Source organism: Emydura macquarii, unplaced genomic scaffold (genome assembly GCF_026122565.2).
Source record: "Emydura macquarii macquarii isolate MOO-44397 ecotype Brisbane River unplaced genomic scaffold, CSIRO-AGI_Emac_v2 contig_1119, whole genome shotgun sequence".
Classification (NCBI taxonomy): Eukaryota; Metazoa; Chordata; order Testudines; family Chelidae; genus Emydura; species Emydura macquarii.
In genome coordinates, this window is record NW_027131256.1 from 1,133,631 (window position 1) to 1,156,822 (window position 23,192).

General features: G+C 44.3%; 1 protein-coding gene across 1 annotated transcript in view; it reads right to left on the bottom strand.

Moving 5' to 3' along the window:
- Nucleotides 1-2,156: 2,156 nt before the first annotated feature.
- Nucleotides 2,157-23,192, bottom strand: part of CASR (calcium sensing receptor) — a 66,257-nt gene continuing 45,221 nt past the window's right edge. The window contains exons 4-6 of the mRNA XM_067546352.1: nucleotides 6,716-6,946; nucleotides 5,521-5,644; nucleotides 2,157-4,096 (exon numbers count right to left, since the gene is read on the bottom strand). Of these exons, the coding sequence (XP_067402453.1) occupies nucleotides 2,646-4,096; nucleotides 5,521-5,644; nucleotides 6,716-6,946 (1,806 nt within the window). The 3' untranslated portion in view covers nucleotides 2,157-2,645. The remainder of the gene's footprint in view (nucleotides 4,097-5,520; nucleotides 5,645-6,715; nucleotides 6,947-23,192) is intronic.

The following is a 23,192-nucleotide window of genomic DNA, read 5'->3' on the forward strand; positions in this document are numbered from 1 at the left end:
AAAATGATGAGTATTGACAGAAGGAAGCCATAATGTTACTTTCCAGCTGTCTTCTGTGCAATGGACATTTGTGTTTGTTTTCCAGTTTATACTTTAATTATATTCACTGAATGCACCTGTGCTTTGGCTGGTGATGCTGGGGAGTTGTACAGTTTAATGCAGCCTGCAGGAGTGATTCAGGCAGGTGAGTCTCAGTTATGTTTAACGTTTCGCAGATGATCTTTTGAACCAAGACATACATCTTTGGAAACTTTTCTCAAGGTTAAGCTAGAATCCCCTTGTCCTATTCTTTAGCTACTCCTGCCATCTAGTGGCCATTTCCTTCCACTAGAGACCAAAATTTTCAAAATAGTGTGCCTAAAATAGGCTCTTAAATCCATATTTAAGCACCTAAATATGTGGCCTGATTTTTAGAAGCGTTGAGTACCTGAAATTCCCACCATCTTAAATGGCAGAGCCTATTTTTAAAAATTGTACCATAGTGTGTATTTTTAAATGTTCTCTCTGTTCAATTGTTTTGAATCAAATGGCATTTTAATGTGTTGGTCACTTAATTAATTTGTGGTGTTTTTCTATATATAATTGGAAGCTCTGCCTGTCACACGTGTATGCACACATAGCAATGAAAAGGTTAATTAGTCCCTACCTTGAAAAAGTGTCTCTGCAAATTCAGATTAGCCCTGTGTTCCCTCCAATATTCATCTTCATTTAATGGTGCAGATAGTAAAACAAGCCCTTCATGGCAGTATCACCTAGGAGGTTTATTTTCCTGCCCTGGCAAAGAAAACCAAAACAAAATCCCCCCAAGACCCCAACCAAACAACAGCAGTTACAAAAGAATAATGACCTTTTTACCAAGGCATTTCCACAGACCTTTGTTTGTCTCTGCTCAAGGTATGTCTAAAGCCAGCATACGCAGCTGCAGTGATCCAAAGCATCTTATAGTGTTGTGAGAGAAGACGACAGATTTGCGTAGGCTGATAACTGTTACATGGGGGGCTAAATTCAGTTTACATCAAGCTTGGGTGTTTTTCTAAAGGATACACTCTAGGAATTATTTGGGGGAAGTTCTCTGGCCTGTGTTCTACAGGGGGTCAGACTAGAGGATCACAATGGTCCCTTCTGGCCTTGGAATCGACGTCGCATTGAATGCTGTGATCCCATTGTCTCCAGTGAGCCATCCAGGAGCACTGTTTCTCTGATCCATCCACATGCAAGCCTTTCACATCAGTGAGTTCATTTCAAACACCTTCAAAGTGGGTGGGAGAGGAGTGGGCACATTGGATCAAAAACATGTGGCACTTGGGTCAGCCTTGAGAGGACCACACAAGAGACCATCTCTTCTGCTACCCTCCCAACTCAGAGCTGCTCTTTCAGAGAAGGGAGATACTTTCTGTACCATACACCCCTTCAAGATGGACTAGGATTGAAATGCTTGGCCCAGCTCACCTACCATATAAATCCCCCAAAAGCCTGAGTGCCCCAGAATATGTAGTGGACTATGACCTGTGTGAATGACACAAAACATCTGGCTCCCTGTTTGCATTTCCCCATGCCCCATCCAGCCATCTGTCTACGTGTGCCACTCAAATACTCAGTACTCATCTTTCCTTTAGCTACACCCAAACATACCCACTTCTTGGGGCCAGTGCCCCATCTGGACTCATGTGAATGTGTGTGTGTTGTGTGCGTGTGTGTGAGAGAGAGATAGAGAGAGCAATGAACAGGGCAAAGCACAACATAGACTGTGGTGTGAATGTGTAGCCAGGTATGTCATACGGGGCCATTACAGCAAAGACACTTCATTAAGCGTATAACTACTAGGAACACCATGGATACATCTCAATGAGCTCTCGCAACATTCTCCCTTGGTTGAGAAGCTGTGCTCCCTCTCCACCAAAATTGGCAGCCTGGGGGTTACAACATGTCAACTGGAAGAAACCAACAGGCCAGTAGGAACTTGATCTAATGCCCTGATAGCTATGGAGAATACTGTCCACATTCACTGCTGCTCTCCCTGGCAGCAACAGGAAGCAGGGGTTGGAACATCTATTGATACAAATCGCAGGGAGCGCCCGTCTGTCATATTAAATACTTTACATGTTCAGGCCGTTGGCTGTACAAAGCATCCAGAATATTTATATATTTATTTAGTTTATTTTTAAAGGCCCCCTTTCCCCAGGTCAAACCGCAAGTCCTGTTTTTGTAAAGCCGTGAGTCCTTTCCTTGGTCTAACATGGTTGGAGATCTCACCTCTAGGATACAGCAGGGTATGATACACAACGGGGAAGAAGGGTATTATACATCAATGTAAAAGCAGAGTACAGTGGAATGTAGGCCTAAATGCTCACAGCCAGTGGAGCTGCAGTTGGGCAGGCAGGACAAAGTTTTACTAAAACCCAGCTGGAGAAGATTTTCACTTGTCCTTTCAAGACGTCCTGATCCTGATTTCTTGAAAACAAACACACTGTCAGTACAAGGGTCCCTAGATGTAGCCTTCTGATAGTCTGTCCTCCTGTGTGTCCTTGGCAGGTGAGGGTTTCTTTGCTTGTACTAACAATAAGGTGTGGTGGCTACATCACCGTGTGTCTTTCCCAAAGGAGAAATCTCCGGCGAATTGTGGTGGATTTTATCGTTTTTGTTAGTTAAAAACGTATTGTGTTCTCTCTGACGGAGCTACCTCCGCTACCTATGAAATTCTGGGAATTTGCCGACGGCAGAGGAGGCTCTTCTTCTGGGCTTTGCACCTCTTGTTTGGTTTCTCCCACTCCTGATTCCTGTAAGCTGGACTCTTGGCTTGAAGCTGCCTGGAAGCCAGGCTCGACACCTAAGGGTTCGCTGTTCTGTAGGGGAAGCAGGGCCCTGTGCCGCATCAGACTGTCATCACTGTTTTGAACTTCTAGGGAGTTCCTGCGCTTGGCATTGCGGTTGGCCACTGCGTTCTTCTGGGGCTCCTCAAAGCTCAGTGACAGGGTGACAGTCCCACTGCCAAAGCTGACTTTTTGCTTGCATCCACGCTTCTGCTGCTGCTGCTTGTCTGTGGAGGTAGGCACAGGAAAGGGGTCTTCCTGGTTGCTCTTGCTACTGATGGAGGATGATGGGGTAGAGCCCGTGGACCCACCCAGACTGTTAGACCTCTTGCGCGACACATTGCTACGTCTCAGCGTGGCCCTGGCTGCTACTTTGAAGGCATGCGCAGCTGTGCTGCAGCGCACTTCCTCAATGGTGTTGCGGGAAGGCTTAAAGAGGATGATGTAGACCTTGTTGAAGAATATGCAGGACAACTGCCCAAAGCTGGCAGCCAGGATGGCGATCACCTCCACCGCTGAGACAAACTTGCCATAGGTACTGGCGTAGGCAGGTATAAAGGAGATCCAAACAATGAAGAAGATCAGCATGCTGAAGGTGATGAACTTGGCTTCGTTGAAGTTCTCGGGCAGCTTCCGAGACTTGAAAGCGAAGAAGAAGCAGATGGCGGCCAGGAGACAGGTGTAACCAATCAGGAAGCCCAGAGCCATCAGAGAGCCCTCATGGCAGGTGAGGAAGATGATCTCATCCTCCAACTCATGGTTCCGGTAGCTGGAAGGGGGAGCTGTGTAGAGCCAGATCACACAGATGATGATCTGCACAAAAGTGCACAAGAAGACCAGCAGGAACTGCAGATTGAGGCCCCACCATTTGCGATGGAGGCTTGTGGGGATCTTGGCTTCGAAAACCAGCAGGACGCGATTGGTCTTTACCAGGATGCAGGAGATGCAGAGGACAAAGCTGATGCCAAAGGCTGGCTGCCGCAAACGGCAAGTCCAGTCCTGGGGTTTGCCAATGAAAAATAGCGAGCTGGAAAAGCAGCACAGCAGGGAGAACAGGAGGAGGTAGGACAACTCCCGGTTTGTGGCCTTGACTATGGGTGTATTGCGGAACTTGGTGAAGACCCCCAGAACAAACGATGTCAGGAAAATTCCCAGCACAGCAAAGAGAGTCAGAGCTATTCCAAAGGGCTCTGTCCAGGACAGGAACTCTATCTGCTTGGGGATGCAGGATGTGTGATTTTCGTTGGACCAGAAATCCTCAGGGCATTTGTTACAAGCACTCGCATCTGCAAAATAAATAACACTGGATGAACAAGTTAGTTAGACTGGAGGGCTACCCAAAGTAAAATGGGGCAATGTTTAGCCCCCTTCATCTTAATTACAGAAGTGCTTTCTGTAAGAGAGTACAGGTTCCAGCATATAATGCTCTGACTACTTGGCTCACGAAGGAACGTGGCATGATGGGAGCTGTCGCCTCGCAGGAGCCACAGGTCTGTATTAAAGATGAAGGCCATTTATGAGCCACATTATAAAGTTTGGGCCTGCACTCCGGCTTTTCACACCAATTCCTTGGGAGAATTTTAGAATGTTGAAGTCCTAGTTGCTAGTCAGTGCACACTATACTGCTCTGTGCCTCTTGCTGTGTTTACTATCGACCTCTCTCTTCACTCTCTACCTCCTGATTTCTCTCTTTCACGTCACATACCCACCTCCTCCATCTTCACGGTGCTATCTGAGTCATCCTGGCTGACCTGTCAATTCGCTCTAAAACTGTTACTCCATTTTCCCTCCAGAGTGGAATTGTATGATTTAATCAAACTCCCACTTCAACAGGAGTTGAATTGTGCCCATAGGTCATATCAGTCCACTTTATTAATTTCCTGCAGAAACTATGGTAGCTGATACAATTAAGGGAAATGTTCATCAGTGCATTGTGAATACAGGGATGTCTGATTACAATGGATTCTGCTAGAGAATGGATTTTATTGCCTGATAAAATGGGGAATAAAATCCTGAAAATATAAAAATGAAAAGGTGCATGCAGGTGGATGCAGACTGGAATTCAGATTTGGAGCATTTCACCAACAGGTTGTTGGGGGATCAAAAATTATTGCCATGGTGTAGTAGGAATACTGACGTCAGATTCCTGGGTTCTAGCCTTGATTCTTCCAGGGGCTTCCTATGTGCCCTTGGGCAAGTTCTTTCCTTTCTCTTTCTTAGGAAACCTAGCTGTACAATAGGGAATAAAACTGACATGGCTCTGAGGGGGGTGAAAGCAGATTTTCTTAACAGAGGCTAGGAAATGAATGGTGCATGGAAACGGAACTCTCCTCTGCCCTTTAGAGAGGGTCCCTCCAGGTTAGCTATGAAGCCCATTGGCAGTGCCTTGAGACAGTTTGAAAGGAGGCTGCTGCTGCTGCATGTGTTGTATCTATTCTGTGGAAGACTGAAGGGTTCATTCTTCAGGTCTGTGCATCTGGCAGCTTTCACCGGCATGAATTCACTTAAAGGAACTAATCATTCTTCATGCATTTTCCCCATGGGGTATTCTCTCAGGGGACTTTCCCAGGGAAATGTTCTCTGTTGCTTCAGCTCTGCCTTATTCTAACCGACTAGAAAAATGGTTGGGAATTAATTGCACTTATAAATGGGATCCACTAGGGGGGCTCACAGGAATCTTTGCAAACCACGCAAGCCTTTTCTATATTACCTGTTTCATCACTGTATTCCCCATCAGAGCATTTCACACACTGAAAACAACAGGTGGGCTCTCCCTCGATGATACCTTTTCTGGTACCCGGGAGGCAATCCCTGGTGCAGTTAGAGACTGGCACCTGTAAGACAAATCATAGTCTGGTTAAACATGCAAATGCATGATCTAGTATCTTGCTGGGGAAGGGCTCATGCATACTTCATTATGTGATGAGAAAGTACAAAATGTGCTAAGGTCAGATACTATGGTGATGAGCACAGTATACAATTCTGGAGAGAGACCCATCCTGAAGGTGTCTCTCTCTCTTTCTCAATACTCTCCAATTTCCTAACTTAAAAAAATGTCGCAGCCAACACAGGGGAATGCTATATTGGACCTCGTCTATGAATATATATGCATGTAACATATAGTAAAGCCAGCTGCAGAAAATGGAAGTTGTTGCCTGAGACAATAGATGGCAAGGCAGGCCAGAGATAATTTAGGTAGATTAACAGAGGTTTGCCCTTGTTGTAAATGCAGGTGCTAGATCAGGATTAAAGATTATAGATATTGGAGATAGGAAGTCAACAGATGGAGTTCCATCTTCCTGAGAGGAAAAAATTCCCTGAGAGGAAGCAAGGGGACAGTTTCTTGGGCACAGAGCTTGCTAGAGTGGCAGACCTGGGGATTTCTGAACAAAGAAACTGCCTGCTGTTGTTTGTTTCTACTGTGCTCAGGGAAACTGGATTCAGTGTACATTCTTTGCAAATAAACCCCCCCAAAACCCAAGAATATACCTGATTCATATAATCAATTTCTCTTTCTAACAGAAACAACACTGCAGGGCATTGACTTTTGGCTAACCACTGGGGCCAAAAGGGGCAACACTATTTTACATATCAGCATTCTTAACTATTTCACTGCTCAACAAAGCATGTAAGGAAGGGGAGGAAGAATTATGAAGATCCAGTCTAACATTTCCCAGACAGAGAGAGAGAGAGAGAGAGTGTGTGTGTGTGTGTGCGAGAGAGAGACTTGGGGGACATGGAAGATATATAAATGAAGATGAACCAGCCTTTAATAACACAAAGTGGCATTGCAGTGCAGGGGCATGTGTGTGATTGTTCTAATTGTCTGGAAGAAGAAGAGGCTCAGCTTTCAAAGATTTGGAAAAGACTGCTGTGAGGGGTTTAAGGTGACCTATGGCACTTACCTCCCTGGAGAATCCACTCCACAGGATTTTGTTTTCATTGATAAAGAGCCTCTCTCCCTTCTTGGCATAAACATTGTAGTGTCCGACCTCCTCAAACATGATGGAGCCGTCCTCTGGTGACAGGTGCCAATTGATGATTGAGTAATTCCCTATCAGGTCCCCAAACTCGTCAAAATCCACTTGCTCCCCCATGTTACTGGTGAAATTCAAATGACGCAGATGCTTCAGAACCTAGAGAGAGAGACAGAGATGCCTTGAATGCTTGCATGTGACAACCCTTCCTTGACACAGGTCTTCTGTGAGCACCAGAACCTTCAGCCCAAGACCCAAAAGCCCTCACCGCATGAGGTGACGCTATTCACTCAGAGCAGTAGCAGGCTCCTGTCTTCCATGTAGGCCAGTCACTAAATGAGGCTATCAACCCACTTAGCCAGCCTGCTACATACAAACCACACTCCCCACCTTCGCTTGGTTCTTTACTAACAATCAGCTATTGACTGACGTGGAGATGTTACTCAAAGCTTTTTTCTTCATTTTATAAAAAATACACTGCATTTCAGGTGGAACATTAAACCAAGTCCCTTCACCACCTGTAGGCCCTAGAGATCTTGGGGCATTTTTCCAGAAGTGTGTTAATCTGGCATCCTAGTCAAATTGCAGTGTGGGTAATTCTATTCTGTACGTTCTCCCTGCAGTTTAGCTAGAGTATTCTTCACGTCCTGTCTTAAACTCTCATGTGCTGTTGGTGTGAGCAGTTAACCAATCCTAGGACCACAGGAGCTGCCATACCAGATAGGGCCAGTTGTCCATTTAGTCAAATGTCCTGTCTCTGACAGTGCCTAGTACCAGATGTATCAAAAGAAGGAGCAAGAAACCCAGTATTGTCAGTTAAGGAATGACTCACCCATATAGGAAGTTTCCTTCTAATCCCTGCCAGTTTGTTGCTGCTTTATCCCTCAGGCATGAAGTTTATATCTTATAGCATTGTCTCCTATCTAAAGTTACTGTGGATGTTCTCATTGCTCATACTTATCCATTACTTATTTGAATAATTACATTTCCATAGCATACTTAAAAGAACACACACAGTCTTGACTCATAGGTGCCCTTGGCATCAGCTATAAATACATTACATAATCGTAAGAACCCAAAGAGCAGCACATTCCCCACCCCTATGCATACACAAAACGAAATTGTAAAGCAAATCAAAATCAGGCCTGCCTATCTGAGCCGCCCAGTCAGGCAGGAGCAGATGCCGGGGGAGGGATGCAGGCAGTAGCAGTTCCCCTTGTCTGGATCTGAAGCGCGGGGGAACACATCTTGGATATGGAAACAGATGACGGCTCCAGCACCATCTAGCTGGGCCAGGCACATGGGTGTGGGGAGCTGGCATGAAGCATCAGTATCCGTCGCCAGCAGTGCAGAGAGTGCTATGAATTCTGCTGATGCCTCGAGATTGGTCTTCAGATAATGGCAATGGATGTGGCAAAGTGGACTAAAAGCTCCTACCTGCAGGCTAGTTACCTTAGCAGGTGTCACCAATGGTTAATTTGTTCTGTCACTTCTTCCATTACTGCTGGCTTCTAAAGTTTATTTGCTGTAGGCAGTAGGGTCGATGTGTGATGTGATGTGAGACGCTGTACTGGGCTGATTCCCATGCCTTCTATGTATTTCTCCAGTCCCCTAATACTGTCCATGAGTCGTTAAGATCTTGTATGCATTTTTAGCAGTTTCTTGGCTATCTTGATAGCTGCTTCCGTCTACGTCACTGGCCTGTGCTAATGCTAAAAACTATGCAAATTCTTGACAGGCAAACTGAAGTCCATTATGTGTAATAACTGTCTCTGGACTGCCATACCAGTAAAATTGAGCTTTGCCGCATTCAGTGACAGAAGCTGCTGTTATTGCACATAAGGGACATATTTCTCAATAATCCAAAGAGTAATCAACCATCATAAGGCAGTTCACCCTTTTTAAAAGACTGTAATGGCTTTTGTACAAAATGTGCTTTGTGAGGTATCATTTGAAAACTCATAATGTACTGATCATTATTGTCCTGATGAAATATGCGTGGTAACATTTTATGTAACGTTATAAGACTCTACTGTATAGCATTACTGAGGCATAGTCCAAGTTTAGAAAAGCAGGCACAAACCAGTTCTTTAAAGACAAAAGGCAAACTGACACCTCTGCCAGATGTCAACAATATCAGATAACTATCACCTGGTTAAGTGGCCATTTTTGGCTGGAAAAAGGGTGTGAGCGAGAAATTTACATCTTGGCAAAGAAACAGCTGGAAGTTCCTGACTTCCCAAACTTTCTGTCTCCTGAAATCCAGCTGGAGATGATTCTCATAGAAGACTAAAAGGATAAAAATGAGAAACAGAGGCCCCAAATCACCTCTCCCTTCATCTCGATTCACAGCATCAACAACGCTTGAAGGACAAAGGAAGCATCATTAGTCAGAGATCCTGTCTGAAAGGAGTTCAGTCAGTAAGACCACTAAAGCAGGTGGTGAGAGGAATCTTTTGCTTTGAATTCACTTAGTTTGTCAAGTTAGGTGTTTGCTGTGTTTTATCTTTTATTTCTTTGTAACCAATTCTAACTTTTATGCCTCATTACTTATAATCATTTAAAATCTACCTTTCTGTAGTTAATAAACTTGTTTTTATTGTTTCATCTAAACCAGAGTATGTTTGGATTGAAGTGTTTGGGGAAACTCCACTTGAGATAAGATTTGTGCATATCATTTTCTATCAATGAAATGATGGACTTTATACGAGTTTGTATTGTCCTGAAAGGTGCTGGGCAATCCAAGATGCACATTTCTGGGGGAAAGACTGAGACTGGGGGTTTTCTGGTGTTGCCTTGCAATGTAATCCATTGGTGGCTGGCTATAGCACTCACACCATATAGCTGGGAGTGATTTACATGCTGGAGGTAACCAAGAGAGGTTGCTCTCACAGCGAAGCAGTGTAAAGGGCTCTCCAAGTTGGAGAATTGAGGGGATATAGTTGAGATGTCAGTTCAGATTATACACTGGGAAATGTCACAAAGGTATATTTGGTATCCCTATATATGTGAATCCATGCTCTGCTTCATTGATCAGGTATTTTATACATCCCTGTGACAGTCTACACTATTAAAATCACCACTTTTATAAAACTGTGGTAAATCTTGTACGTGTGCCTTGTGAGGTATCATTGGAAAAGTTGTAATCTGTTGAACATTACTGTCCTGTTGAAATGTATGTGTCATCATTGTATATGAGTTCATGAGATTTTGCTATGTTTGTTACTGAAACATGTTGTGAGTTTGGGAAACGCCCACCGACTAGCTTCCTAGAAATTACAAAGGAACTGTAAAACAAGCATTACATGTCAAGCCTCACGTATATGGGAGGGGCAAGGAAGAATTTGCAATTCATATGAAGGATTAAGGCCTTGTCTACACTACAAAAATTGGTCAACATAAGATATGTCGACTTTCAGCCACATTCAGCGGTGGCTGATGTCCACACTGCTCTCCTTGAGCAGGTGGAGTGTGTCCTCACCAGGACCACTTCTACTGACCTAAGGGGCAGTGTTGGGGGAGCTGAGAGACATCTCTCAGACCCTGCAGGGAACCCACAGGCTCCTGGGCTCCCTGTGGGCTGCCCTCCCCACTCCCGATCCCAGGCCAGGAGCCGGCTGCAGCCCCCTGCGTCTTGTCCAGTCCCAAGTTGCAGCCGGGAGCTGGGAGGCAGCCGCCCGCACCCCGGGTCACAGCCGGGTGGCAGCTGCCCACGGCTTGCCAGCATCCTGGGCTGCCCGTGGGGCTGCAGCCACCCACACCTGGGCTCGCAGCTGGGCTTCAGCCACCTGGGGCTTGCCAACGTCCCCAGCTACCAGTGGGGCAGCAGCCACCTGCGTCTTGACAGCATCCCAGACTGCCAGTGGGGCTGTAGCTGCCTGTGCCCGGGCTCACAGCTGGGCAGCAGTGAAACTGACAAGTATGACAGCCCCCACTCTGCTCTAAGAGGACTCGGTGTCTACACTGACACTGTCGCCCTCGCTCTGCCTCTACTTCTCGTAGAGGTAGGGTTTTTTTGTCAGAAAAATGGCAGTTTTGTCGGCAGGGAGGTGACTGTGGTGTGTACACTAGCACTGTTTTGTCAACAAAAGCTGACTTTTGTCGACAAAACTCTCTAGCGTAGACCAGGCCTAAGTGCAAAACACTTAGGCAATGGGGGCTGCCTGACCCCATGACACAGCAAGGATTTCTCCAGCACTAGGAGGAGCGTATAAAATAAGGGTCAGTGATATCAGCAGTCCACCTCTCCTCCCCAACCCATAGAGAAGGCAACAAGATTGTCTGGAAGAGAGAAACATTATTGACTTCAGGGAAGTCGTCCTAGCTGGAAAACTTTCCAATTAGCACAGACTGCTGTAGGTTTTTGGATAAGAGAAACCTTATTGCTTCAAATTTAACTTAGCTTGATAGAGTTTAGGAACTAGACTGCGATTTTCTCTTTTCTTTCTTTTTGTAACTAATTCTGAGCTTCTATGCCTATACCATTTACAATCATTTAAAATCTCTCTCTCCTTGTAGTTAATAAACTTATTTTAATGTTTTATTTAAGCCAGCGCGTTTTTGACTGAAGTCTGGGGAATCTACTCAGCTTACAAAGGCTGGTGTATATTTATACCCTGTGATGGAATGATGAACTAATGAATGAGCTTACTCTGTTCAGGGGGTCTCGAGCTGTGTGAGAGGCACATTTCTGGGGTGGAAGATGGGGTCTAGGTATACGCAGGTGCTGCCCTACAAAGTAATTCAAGAGTGGCTGGGCATAACACTCTGGCATTTGTCTGGGGGTTACTTGCATGCGAGAGGTTGGAGTGAGTGGGCAGAGTGGCAGCTCACACAGCAAACCAAGGCGCAGTGCCCAGCAGACTGCTGAGTTAAGATCCAACAGTCCAGACTGTACTCGGGGGCATGTCACAGTCCCCTTGTTGATGTGCTAGGAATTCACTGAAGATTAACTGACTTATGAAGTCTTTCACCTCCGTGTGGGAAATAGTGTAACGAGAATACAGACTTAGTATAAACTTCAATTATTTCTATTTCAAATGGAATTCATATTGATCAGCTGTAAAGTAACTTTCTGCTTTGAGATGGACAGTTAATAAAGAAGACAAGCTGTGTAACCTTTTCCCCGGTTAGACTGTAATGGTCTCTAAGTTCCCAAATTCTCTTGTTTGAAAGGAAAGATGTGACATCTGGCATGAGATGTCCATTTATTTTGAATAATTGCTGGTGAAAACATGATTTGCATGTTTGGTTTTTGTGTCAGAAATTTTTGCAACCAGTTATTGTTATGGATTTTTGAGAGCCCTTTCCTGCAAGCGAGAATCGATGTCAACACATAACTATTTAACCTGGAGATGGGACTATGGCAACGTCCTCAAAACTCTGGTTCATGTGCTTCCTTCATCTTTGATATTTTTGGGTTCATATGTCTACACTGCATGTGATTTGCAACAATGACTATTTCAAGAAAACTGCTGGCTTTTCTAAACAGACATTAGCCCAAAGTTTGCCTCGTTTCAGCTGAACCAGGCCATGTTGCTGGAGTCCAAGGCATACTTCAGACATGACTTAGAGGTTGGAAGGAGGTGCCAGGAGGTGGAGCAAGCTCGAATTGCAAGATCAAGGTGAAGGTGGGAGGTTTTGGTTCCTGTGGGTTAACACATCTGGACTGATGTTCCCACTTCCCGAGGCAAGTCTACAAGAAGACAACACTGACTGGGCTATGTCAGCCCCTGAACAGTCTGCCAGTAAGGCCCTGCTAGCATGAAGTACTGTCCCAGCAAGATCATCATCTGGTTTCTTAACTGCAGCTACAGCTCCTATTCCATGTGAGACTGAGGGCTGCAAGAACTGGAGAGGTCAACCCCCCTCTTATCTTAGGTATTTTATTTTTCCTTTTTTTCTACTTTTGCCTTTTGTTTTTATTAGTTGGGAGATTTCCCAGCCTTTTTATTATTAGTGTGGCTGGTTGCCTGCCTGTGTGCGTGAGCACCTGTAAAGTCCACACGGGGAAGGAGCCAGAAAGAATAAGCCCTCAAATCCAAATAGCACTAAACTGTCGCTCATCAAATCATTGACTGTGTTGCTTATTCTGTGCAAGTGTCCAAAGAAACTATGCTGCCAGCTATAAAGTATTAAAGGAGAGCTCTCAACAAGGTCTGAATCTGTGTTGGCGATGGGGAAAGGATAGGCTTAGTCATCACACATATCAGTGAAATCCAAGGAGGACGCTTTAACTGGCTTTCAGGTTGTAATTTAGATGTAAACAGTCATTTGATTTCAGTACTAAAATATTCAGCCAGTTAAGCTGACTGCTTTACTGTCAGTGAAGTTCTCTAATTGGAGGTTATAACTAACTGGACAGGCACCTCCCTGGATTCCAGTTTTAGGACTTGTGAGGATTGATTTACCTGCTGCATTAATCTGCTGATTTGACTAAACTGATGACTTTAAAAACATCCTCAGATTGGTTGAGTTTGTTTCTTTATTAGAGGCACATGGCAGAAACCCTTTAAGCATGGCAGATCATTATTTCATCGGCCACTTGCAAAAGCCCCAATTTTCACTGGATTCTGCTGACAGCAGAGGGACTTGTGGCACGTTAGTTATGTCAAAGTCTAGTCTCTGGGGATTCCTCCATATGGACATGTCAATACACATCATCCCAGAGAGTACATAAAAGTGCCATCGTTTTAGCATGGAGTTGCACGTCAGCAATCTGAGTGATTTATCTTGAATAATTTTGCAGTAACCCTTAAAGCTGTTTGAGCATAGTTACATTTTGCAAGAAGAGCCACTGTCAATTTGACAGATGAATGTCTGAGCTGGGCGCCTTGGTAATGCTTGACGTTTTAGTTGTACAAACCACTTTTTCCTTTGCCCTTCACATTCCTAATACAGTGGGTGGTGAAGATAAAATAACGTGAGGAGGAGTCATTGTCACTCCCCACTTGCTGTATATTACAGAATTGTTTCTGTTATTATTTGCATAATTTTGCATAATGACTTTTTTCTTGCAATAAGCACGTGGCATTATATGCTAGATGTTTGCTTTTTTCAAGGTTTCTCCCACAATACATGGATTGTTTGTACTTACCATTTTTTCCCCATTGTCCTATTTCTTGTTTTAGTCTGTGTTTGCCTTTATTTTGTGTGTGACGTGTCTTCCATTATTTCTAATGTTTTTTATGGCAGCAGATAAACAGTCTGATTAAGTTCCAACCAGGGGAGTTTGCAAGGGGGGACAAGCAGGGGCATAGGCACCCCCCAATAATCGTTGGGGGCACAGAACTCCTCCCAGCCCTGGGGCCACAGCAGGGGCACAAAAAATGCCTCTCCAAAAGGGGCCACATTTAAATACCTGTGCATGCTCCTGGTTCCAATTTAGAAGTGGCATAGCAAGTGCACTCTGTCTTCATTATCTTGGGTGCACAAAACTACACAATCTCTAATAAGTCTGACTGCAAGTGTACCAATTTTGCATGAGCAGGAGAGACCGTGGCAACCTGGTTGTCTATTGGTCTATAGTTTCAGTTTCATTTTGATCAGATATACTGAAAAGATCTCTCTTATATATTCCATTGCTTTTAGGCAAAAGGTAGCTTCCTAAAGAATCTAGGATTTTATTTAATCTTGTCTTTCTGCATCTGCTAGCTGTAAATGCTGCAAATGAGTAAGCGGCCATTATCCAAAATTGATATGGGATTCATTGATAAAGAATTAAAGATGGGAATATAATTAATGCCAGTCAATATAGTTTTATGGAAAATAGGTCTAGTCATACAAACCTGATTTCATTTTTTGATGCAACAACAAGCTTAGTTAATAAAGATAACTGCATAGAAGTAATGTAAGGAGTTTGTCTTAGTAGCACACAAGTAATGCCCATTGTGATTAAAAAATAGCACTATACAGTATCAGTAAAGCACACACTGAAGAGATTTAGAACTTGCTACATGACAGAACTCAAAGAGTAGTTCCCAGTGAGGAATCATCATCAAACATGGGTGTATTTCTAGTGGCGAGAAAGAATCAGTTCTAGACTTGTTGCTATTGAAGATTTTTATCATGATCTGAAAATAAATATAAAAAATCTTTGCTAATAAAATTTGCAGATGACATAAAGAGTGGTGGAGTGGCAAATAATGATGAGGACAGGGGAGTCATATAGACTGAGCTGTATTTCTTGGTAAACTGAATCCATTCAAACAAAATGTGTTATAATACAGCCAAATTCAAAGTCATACATCTAGGAACAAAGAATCATTCTAGACCATACTTACAGGATGGGGAACTGTATCCTGGTAAGCAGGGATTCTGAAAAGGTCCGCTTAGATGTCACAGCAGACAATCAAGTCAACATGAGCTCCAGTACGATGCTTGACAAAAATTGCTAATGAAATTGATGATTGTATACACACAGAAGTAGATTAATAGATTAGAAGGCCAGAAGAGATCTGTGATTATCTCCTTTGCACTTCGGTATAATACAAGTCATGGGACTTCCCTGAATTAATTTCTGCTGGAACTAGAGCATATCTTTTAGAAAAACATCCAATCTTGATTTAAAAATTGTCAGTGATGGAAAAGCCAACACAACCCTTGGAAAGTTGCTCCAATGGGTAATAATGCCCATGGTTAAAAATGTGCTCCTTATTTTTAGGTTGCAAATTCTATAACTTTGTCTGCTAGATTAAAGAGCTCATTTTCAAAGTTTTGTTCTCCATAGAATCATAGTAGATTATACTTGGAAGGGACCTCAGGAGGTCATTTTGTCCAACCCCAACTAAATCATCCCAGCCAGGGCTCTGTCAAGCTGGGCCTTAAAAACCTCTAAGGATGGAGATTCCACCACCTCCCTAGGTAACCCATTCCAGTGCTTCACCACCTTCCTAGTGAAAAAGTTTTTCCTAATATCCCACCTAGACCTCCCCCCCTGGAATTTGAGACCGTTGCTCCTTGTTCTGTCATCTGCCACCACTGAGAACAGCCTAGCTCCATCCTCCCTGGAACACCCCTTCAAGTAGTTGACAGCTGCTATCAAATCCCCCCTCACTCTGCAAACTTGCTGAGGGTGCAATCCACCCCATCATCCAGATAATAAAGATGTTGAAGAAAACCGACCCCAGGACCAATCCCTGGTGCACTCCACTTGATACCAGCTGCCAACTAGACACTGAGCTGTTGATCACTACCTGTTGAGCCTGATGATCTAGCCAGCTTTCTGTCCACTTTATAGTCCATTCATCCAATCCATATTTCTTTAACTTGCTGGCAAGAATACTGTGGGAGACCGTATCAAAAGCTTTGCTAAAATCAAGGTATATCATGTCCACTGCTTTCCCCACATCCACAGAGCCAGTCATCTCATCATAGAAGGCAATCAGATTGGTCAGGCATGACTTGCCCTTGGTGAATCCATGCTGACTGCTCCTATTCACCTTCCTCTCCTCCAAGTGCTTCAAAATGGATTCTGCTCCATGAAGGTACTTATAGACTTTGATCAAGTTGCCCCTTAACTTCCTTTTTGTTGAGATAAACAGGTTGGGCTCTTGGAATCTCTGAATATAACATGTTTTTTAATCCTTCAGTCATTTTTGTGACTCTTCTCTGTATCCTCTCCAATTTATTAACACCTTTCTTGAATTGTGGACTCTAGAACTGGACAGTGTTCCAGTAGTGGTCGCACCAGCGCCAAATACAGAGTAATATAATCTCCTTATGTCTGAGATTCCCTTATTTATATGTCAACTTAGCCCTTTGGGCCACAGTGTTGTACTAAGGGGCCATGTTCAGGGGATTGCCCACCATTTCTGTCCTTTTCAGAATCACTGCTTCCCCCAGCCTGTAATAATGGCCTGCATTCTTTGTTCCTAGAGGAGTAGGAGAGAGGTGATTTTACCTCTGTATATGGCATTGGTGAAATGGATACTGGAATACTGCATCCAGATCCAGTGTCCACATTTTAAAAAGGATATTGAAAAATTGGACATGGTGCAGAGAAGAGCCATAACAATGATTTGAGGGGTGGAACAAATGACTCGCAGTGAGAAATTTAAGGAGCTCAATCTGTTTAACTATCGAAAAGAAGATCAAGAGGTGACTTGATCAAGGTACATAAAATACCTTCACAGGGAGAAAATACCAGATACTAAAGGGATCTTTAATGTAGCAGAGAAAGGCATAACAAGAACCAATGGCCGGAAATGAAAGGCAGTCAAATTAAAAATTTGCACCAGATTTCAAATTTGATCAGTAAGGATGATTGGCCGTTGGAGAAAACTACCGCAGGAAATGATAGATTCTTCAGCTCTTGAAGTCTTCAAATCAAGACTGGATCCTTTCTGGAAGATATGCTTTAGCCAAACAGACGTTACTGGGCTCAACAAATGTGTAGCTATATTTATATCTGTGTTATACAGAAGTTCAGACTAGATGTTCTAATGGTCCCTTCTGGCCTTAAAACCTATGAATCTATGGACATAACTGAATTGCTGTGTTCAGTGTATACACTCTGATTGCTACGCTGCCTTTCTCCTGTCTTACTCCACTTCATAGTTTTGTCTGTGAGGCTGTGAAAAAACTCCCCTTTTCACACTTGCATTTGCACTGTGGCAGGGAGTGTGGCTCACAGCTATGGCTGAAGTGACTCAATTGGCCACAATGAAGAACTGAAGCCGTAAAAACGATTTTATTTCTGACATGTCATGATCTGCAGGCAAAGAGCAGCTAGAGGAAACCATTTAGAGTGCAAAACAACAGGTTTTAGCAGTTCTATAAAACCCAGGAACTAGACGACATACCACTGCCTGCCATCTAGTGGTGTCTTATCTATTATTCACTAACTCTTTACACATATAGAGAGATACAGTACTTCTGTAAAAGCCCCTGCTGGCTGTACCTGCCTGCAGGCACCAGCCCATACGTAACATAGCCCTGTCAAAGTGGGAATGCAGGAAAGAAACCTTGAAATGGCTTCATTCTGTAACCAAAAATGTGAGCCTGTTGACAGGTAGATGGCTAGCACTACAGAAGCCTGGTCCTGAGCAGGGAGTTTAGGCACTACATAATGGTAACAATATAGCATAAACCTCAGATTCAGCTTTCTCCCAAGCTTGGCTATTTCTAGGCTTCCGTGCAAGATTCCTTTGAGCATGTCTACAGTTTGGACCAAGAAGACGCAAGCCTCCTAGCCCAGATCAACAGACTTGGGTTAGCAGAGCTTGCGCTATTGCTCTAAAACTAGCTGTAAACACAGGACTTTGAAGTTGCAGCTCGGGCTGGAGCTTGAAGCCCAAGGAGTTGGGATATAATATTTTCCTTCACTTCCTGTTCTAATCTGCTGTGTAGTGTTGCAGTCTGATGTTAAACATTTGTCATGCCACACCTGATAGGTGGCGGGATTGCAGCAGTGAGTTGATGATCTGTGTGTGTATAAAGTACAGAGCTTTTGGTTCTTTAGATAACAGGCGTCCTATAAATTCACAGAGGTGATGCTTGGTTCTGCAACAGCGCTTGCACAGACTCATCACTGCACGGTGTTGCCTCTTTAGGTCACATACAGAGGCAGGTAGTATGTTGGAAGTTCATAGTGTCAGTGAAATGAACTAATGAGAAACGTATGGGTTCCCTAGAAACCCTTTTGCTCTATTTTATTGCATTCATCTCAGTTAATCTGTTCCTCTACCTTACATCCTGACATTAGTCTTCCTAGAAATCAATATATATCCTTGCCCAGGGGCTGGTATTACCTTGGCAGCACATTTTCTTCGGTCATATACACCACAGCTGAGGATTAGAGTCACCATACTGCAGATATTTGCAAACCAACTCATGTATAAAATGATGCCTCTAATTTACAGGGAGATATTTGTACAAAAGCATTGACCTGCACTGAACTTATTCTCTAGTATATGGCATATCAACTGTAATCCTGCCCATGGAATAGAAGATTCCACATACGTCAGCTCCTGTAGGGAAGCAGCAAGTCCTGCCTAGAATATAAACCAGAGGGGCAACGGCAACCAGAGGAACATACCCACCTTTTCGATTCCTGCCTACCAGTAGACTTGGCTTCCAATGCTGGAATTTCTGGTGAGCAACTCGTGAAACAACTCTTGAGTTGAAAAGGGTGAGGCCTTGTTACGGTTTCAGATTATTATGCATGCAAGGTCCTGGGATGACATGTGTGAAGTGCTTTACTATGAAATGTGGGACCAAAATAAGGGAGAGAGGCTCAAGCAACCCCCAAATGTTTAAGCTCTAAACTTTAAAAGACAGAGCTGTAGCCTGGGTTCTTTCATTGTGCAATTATGGGACTTTTTTTATGGGCATCAGCCTATCAATGATTAGCCTAACCCTTCACAGTAGAAAACATGTTTTGTAGCTAAACATAGAAACATAAATACTGAGCATTCAATCCACTAACATTTAAAAGGCTCTGATTCAACCAGGGCAAAAGAGCACATACTGTATGTGTGTCATATCCTGGAAGAGACATTTTGGAGAAGTAAAGTGATGGTTGGATGAATACATTAGACCAATACACCAATGAATGCCAGTAAAGGCAGTGGGGAAGAGCACTCAGTCAGCTACCACTTGCAGACCTTTCCCCAGGGTTGTAGGGAGATATAACCCCATGGATTCCCCTACTTGTTCTGTCTCAGACCACTGGATGCCTTTGAATCAGAGCATTTAGTAATGGAAAAGACCTGTTAGGTCCCATCTAGTCCATCCTCTCATGAGCCAGTGCAAGATCACTCCCTACCCAGTATCACCCAGTGCTTTACTCAGATCAGTGTTAAATATCTTAAATGATCAGGCTTCCGCTCTTACTTAGGAGCTGATTCCACAGCCAATTTCTTTACACCTAGTTATATGCTAAGCCTACGGGCCATTTCTAGGCTGATTTATACCACATGCTTTCCTGCTTACTTTCTGAAAGTGGCACATGGCCAGAGCAGCTGATAATTTGGTTTTAAGACTCAATGTGAACATAAAAATCAAGCAACTTTACTGAAGACACCCTGTCATTCTGGAGAACTACAAGGACCTGATTATAAAAACTCCTAAACACCCCATTGGGCCTCAGGAAAAAAAATGATCGATTTATTCTGGGGTTGTCTCTCCCTTAGTTGTTCCAAAGTCTTAGTCAGGAAAAAGAAAAGGGTCTTTCTACAACATTACAGTGGCATTAGGAACTTAAGAATTGTCATTCTAGATTAGTCGAATGGTTGTCTAATTCAGTATCTTCTTTCTGATACTGGCCAGTATCAGATGCATCAGAGGAAGGTGCAAGAAACCCCACGGCAGCCAGTTATGGAGTAATCCATCCATAAGAAACATTTCTTAGTTAGTGGTTGGCGCATGCCCTGAGACAGGGTGTATAGCCCTGGTTTTTTAATCCTGCGTAGCATAGCTGGGGAAATTCTCATTATCCATGTGAATGTCTCATACTGATTTGAATCCTGCTGCATTCTTGGCCTCAGTAATACCTTTCATCAGTTAGTTCCACTGGCTAATAAGCTTTTATCTGAAATCACGTTTGGGGCAGTGCCCATTATCATAGTATTAAGACGTCCCAATTCAATGGACCAGTCAGGAAAAAGCCAGTGCTAGACTAGGATTTGACTTCCAGTTTTCAAAGGATGCCTTTTTGCCACTAACCACTTCTTTTACTTGGCTGCTTAGCCATGGTGGCACTTTTCTGGTCCTCTTACTATATTGTTTAGTTTGGGGCATTGTGGCGAAGTGGAGGTATTTTGGGGGATTTCTCTGAGTGCAGTGTGTGCGCGCCTCAGTTTCCCCCCTCATATATTTCTTATGTTTTTCGGTGATGGGACCTGGGTGTGTAATCGTTGCGGAGGCCAGCGGAGGGCGGAAAGGCCTTCCGTAGCCACATGTTCGCCAGCCTCCTGAGTCAGCCAGCTGGAATAGGTTGTGGCAGCTGAGGAATGGCCCCCTTGCCCGGGAATGGAGACAAAGGACTGGGAAGGGTAAGGGGACAGCTCTGGGGGTAGCTGGAGAAAGAGGGCAGTCCCCCGTGGGGGCCTGGCCGGGAGGGAGCCCTGAGAATGGGGCTCTCCAGGTGGTTGCTGCTGTAACTCCTAGTTGAGGCTGATAGCGAGCAAAGTCTTTCTACGCTGTGAACCTGAGAACTAATCAACCCTTCTGACTTTCACGCTGGCTGTGAATTGCTTCTGACTGCAAGGCGGGGTGCATGGCCCTTGAGGCAGGGAGGAACTCCCGGGGACACATCCAAAGCAGGAGTGCTGAACACTGCGGGGCCAGAGTCAGGAGGCTGCAGCACTGGTGTGTGGAGACCCGAGAGACAGACTCCGAAGCACTAGAGTCCTGACTGGCTGCGCCCGAGTGGTTCAAGGGATTCCGTGACAGGTATACTTTAATTCAAGCCTCTGTTATGGTGTTTTTAAAAAATGTCCATGCAGTTTGCAGACATTTCACTTTTGTGACCATACCTTTTAATTTCCATGTAACTAGCTTCCTCATTTTTGTGCAGTTCCCCTCCCTGAAGTTAACTGCTATTGTGGTGGGCTTCTTTAGTATTCCCCCACCATCAGCGAGTGGTCCTCCACTGCACCACGCTCACAGTTGGTTGTCCTTACTCAGCAAAGACCCAGAGTTCAGCGTTGCATTCACATGGGTTCACTTCCCACCCCTGAAAGGCCAGGCCAGAGGCGTCGCGCAATTCATCCGCTGCTGCCACTGTCTCTGCAACTGACTTGCTGGTCTCTCTGCTGCTGTTCAGCACTTGCAACTGCTGTTATTTCTGCTACCACTCATCTCTGCCACTGTTCTCACTGCTGCTGCTTGCCACTCACTGCCACTGCTGTGATGCCATTTCCCCCCACCTAGTCCAGCTTTGTGATCTCAGCTCTTAGCGATGTCACTGGGGAGTGGGAAACTTCTGTGCTGCTGCCTCTATGTCATCTTTCACTGCAACACTGTGCCCACATCAGGTCTAAAGGTTTAGCTCATCAGTGAGGTCAGCTCTAGTAATCACGGAATAGAAACAAGGACTCTCAGTGGAGTCCAGTCAACTATTTTTAACGCTGGAGAAGGGAGGCTCAAATGGTTTTTAGCACTCACTAGAAAGAGTCCACACCATCACGGAGCAACACCAGTCCCCATCCCTCTCTCTTCTTCAGTGGGATTTGGCATCTCTGCCCTCTACTTAGCAAGCAACGTTCAGTTTAGGGTGACACCCTCAATCAGTAAGTACAGTTCTGCTGCCCTTTACTCATGGAATAAGGATAACAATAGTTCACTATCCCTGCATTCAATATTAAGTGAATTGTAACCCAAAACCAGCCAAAATTGATCACTTTGGCAAAGCAGATCTGTCTGTCGAACACCTCGGCAGAGTAGGTGTGTCTCTGTAGATATGGCCTTTTTCAGAAGTCTTTTCCCCCAGTGCATCACTAGATGTCAGGGGAGAGCTTATTCACACTCTGCTTACGTGAGATTCCGTTCAGGAGATTAAGTACTCAGAAGGGCCAGGCAGACGACAGGACAGTGTGCTGCTTACCTGAAGCCAAGCTACAAGACATCACTCTAAGACTGGATAGGCTTCTGAAGTCACTAGGCAAAGATCCATTGTTGATAGTTCATATTGTCACAAATGATACAGCGTCATGGGATAACTGGCAGACAGTAGGTAACTTCAGGGCACTCAGAAGCATGCTGAAGCAGAAGAATGTCCAAGTCATCTTCTCTGGCATCCTTCTGTTCTCCAAGCAAAGGAAGACAGAGGCAGAATATTCTGGAAATGAATCGCTGGGTAGGTAAGTTGTGTAGGATGGAGGGCTTTGGTTTTGTGGAACATTGGTTCACCTTCTCTGGGGAGAGGGGACTGCACAATTTGAATGGCTTCTGCCTCAGAAGAAGGGGACACGACCTCCTTGGGTATGGACTGGTTAAAGTGGTCAAGAGGGGGTTAAACTAATACCAAAAGGGGAGGGTCGAAAGAGGGTAGATATGATCATCAGCGTAAAATCGAGATGTTCAAAATAATAAATCAAGGACACAAAGGACATGAAGAGAAGAAATTCTTTAATTGCTAGGAGCCCAGGTAATAAACAAGAGGAATTGGAATTGCTCATTTATGAGCATAAATTCTATCTAGCTGTTATTACTGAAACCTGATGGAATGATTCACACAATCGGAATGTTAAAATCAGCGGTTGTAACCTATTTAGGAAGGACTGAGTGGGCAAAAGAGGAGGATGAATGGCACTCTATGTAAAAAATGGCATTATCTGTTTTCAAGTCACTGATAACTTGGAGGAAAATGATCTTGAATGGTTATGGATCAGTTCCCGAACAGCACAAGATGGAGTACTAGTTGGTGCCGCCTATAGACCATCAAATCACACTAGGGAGCAGG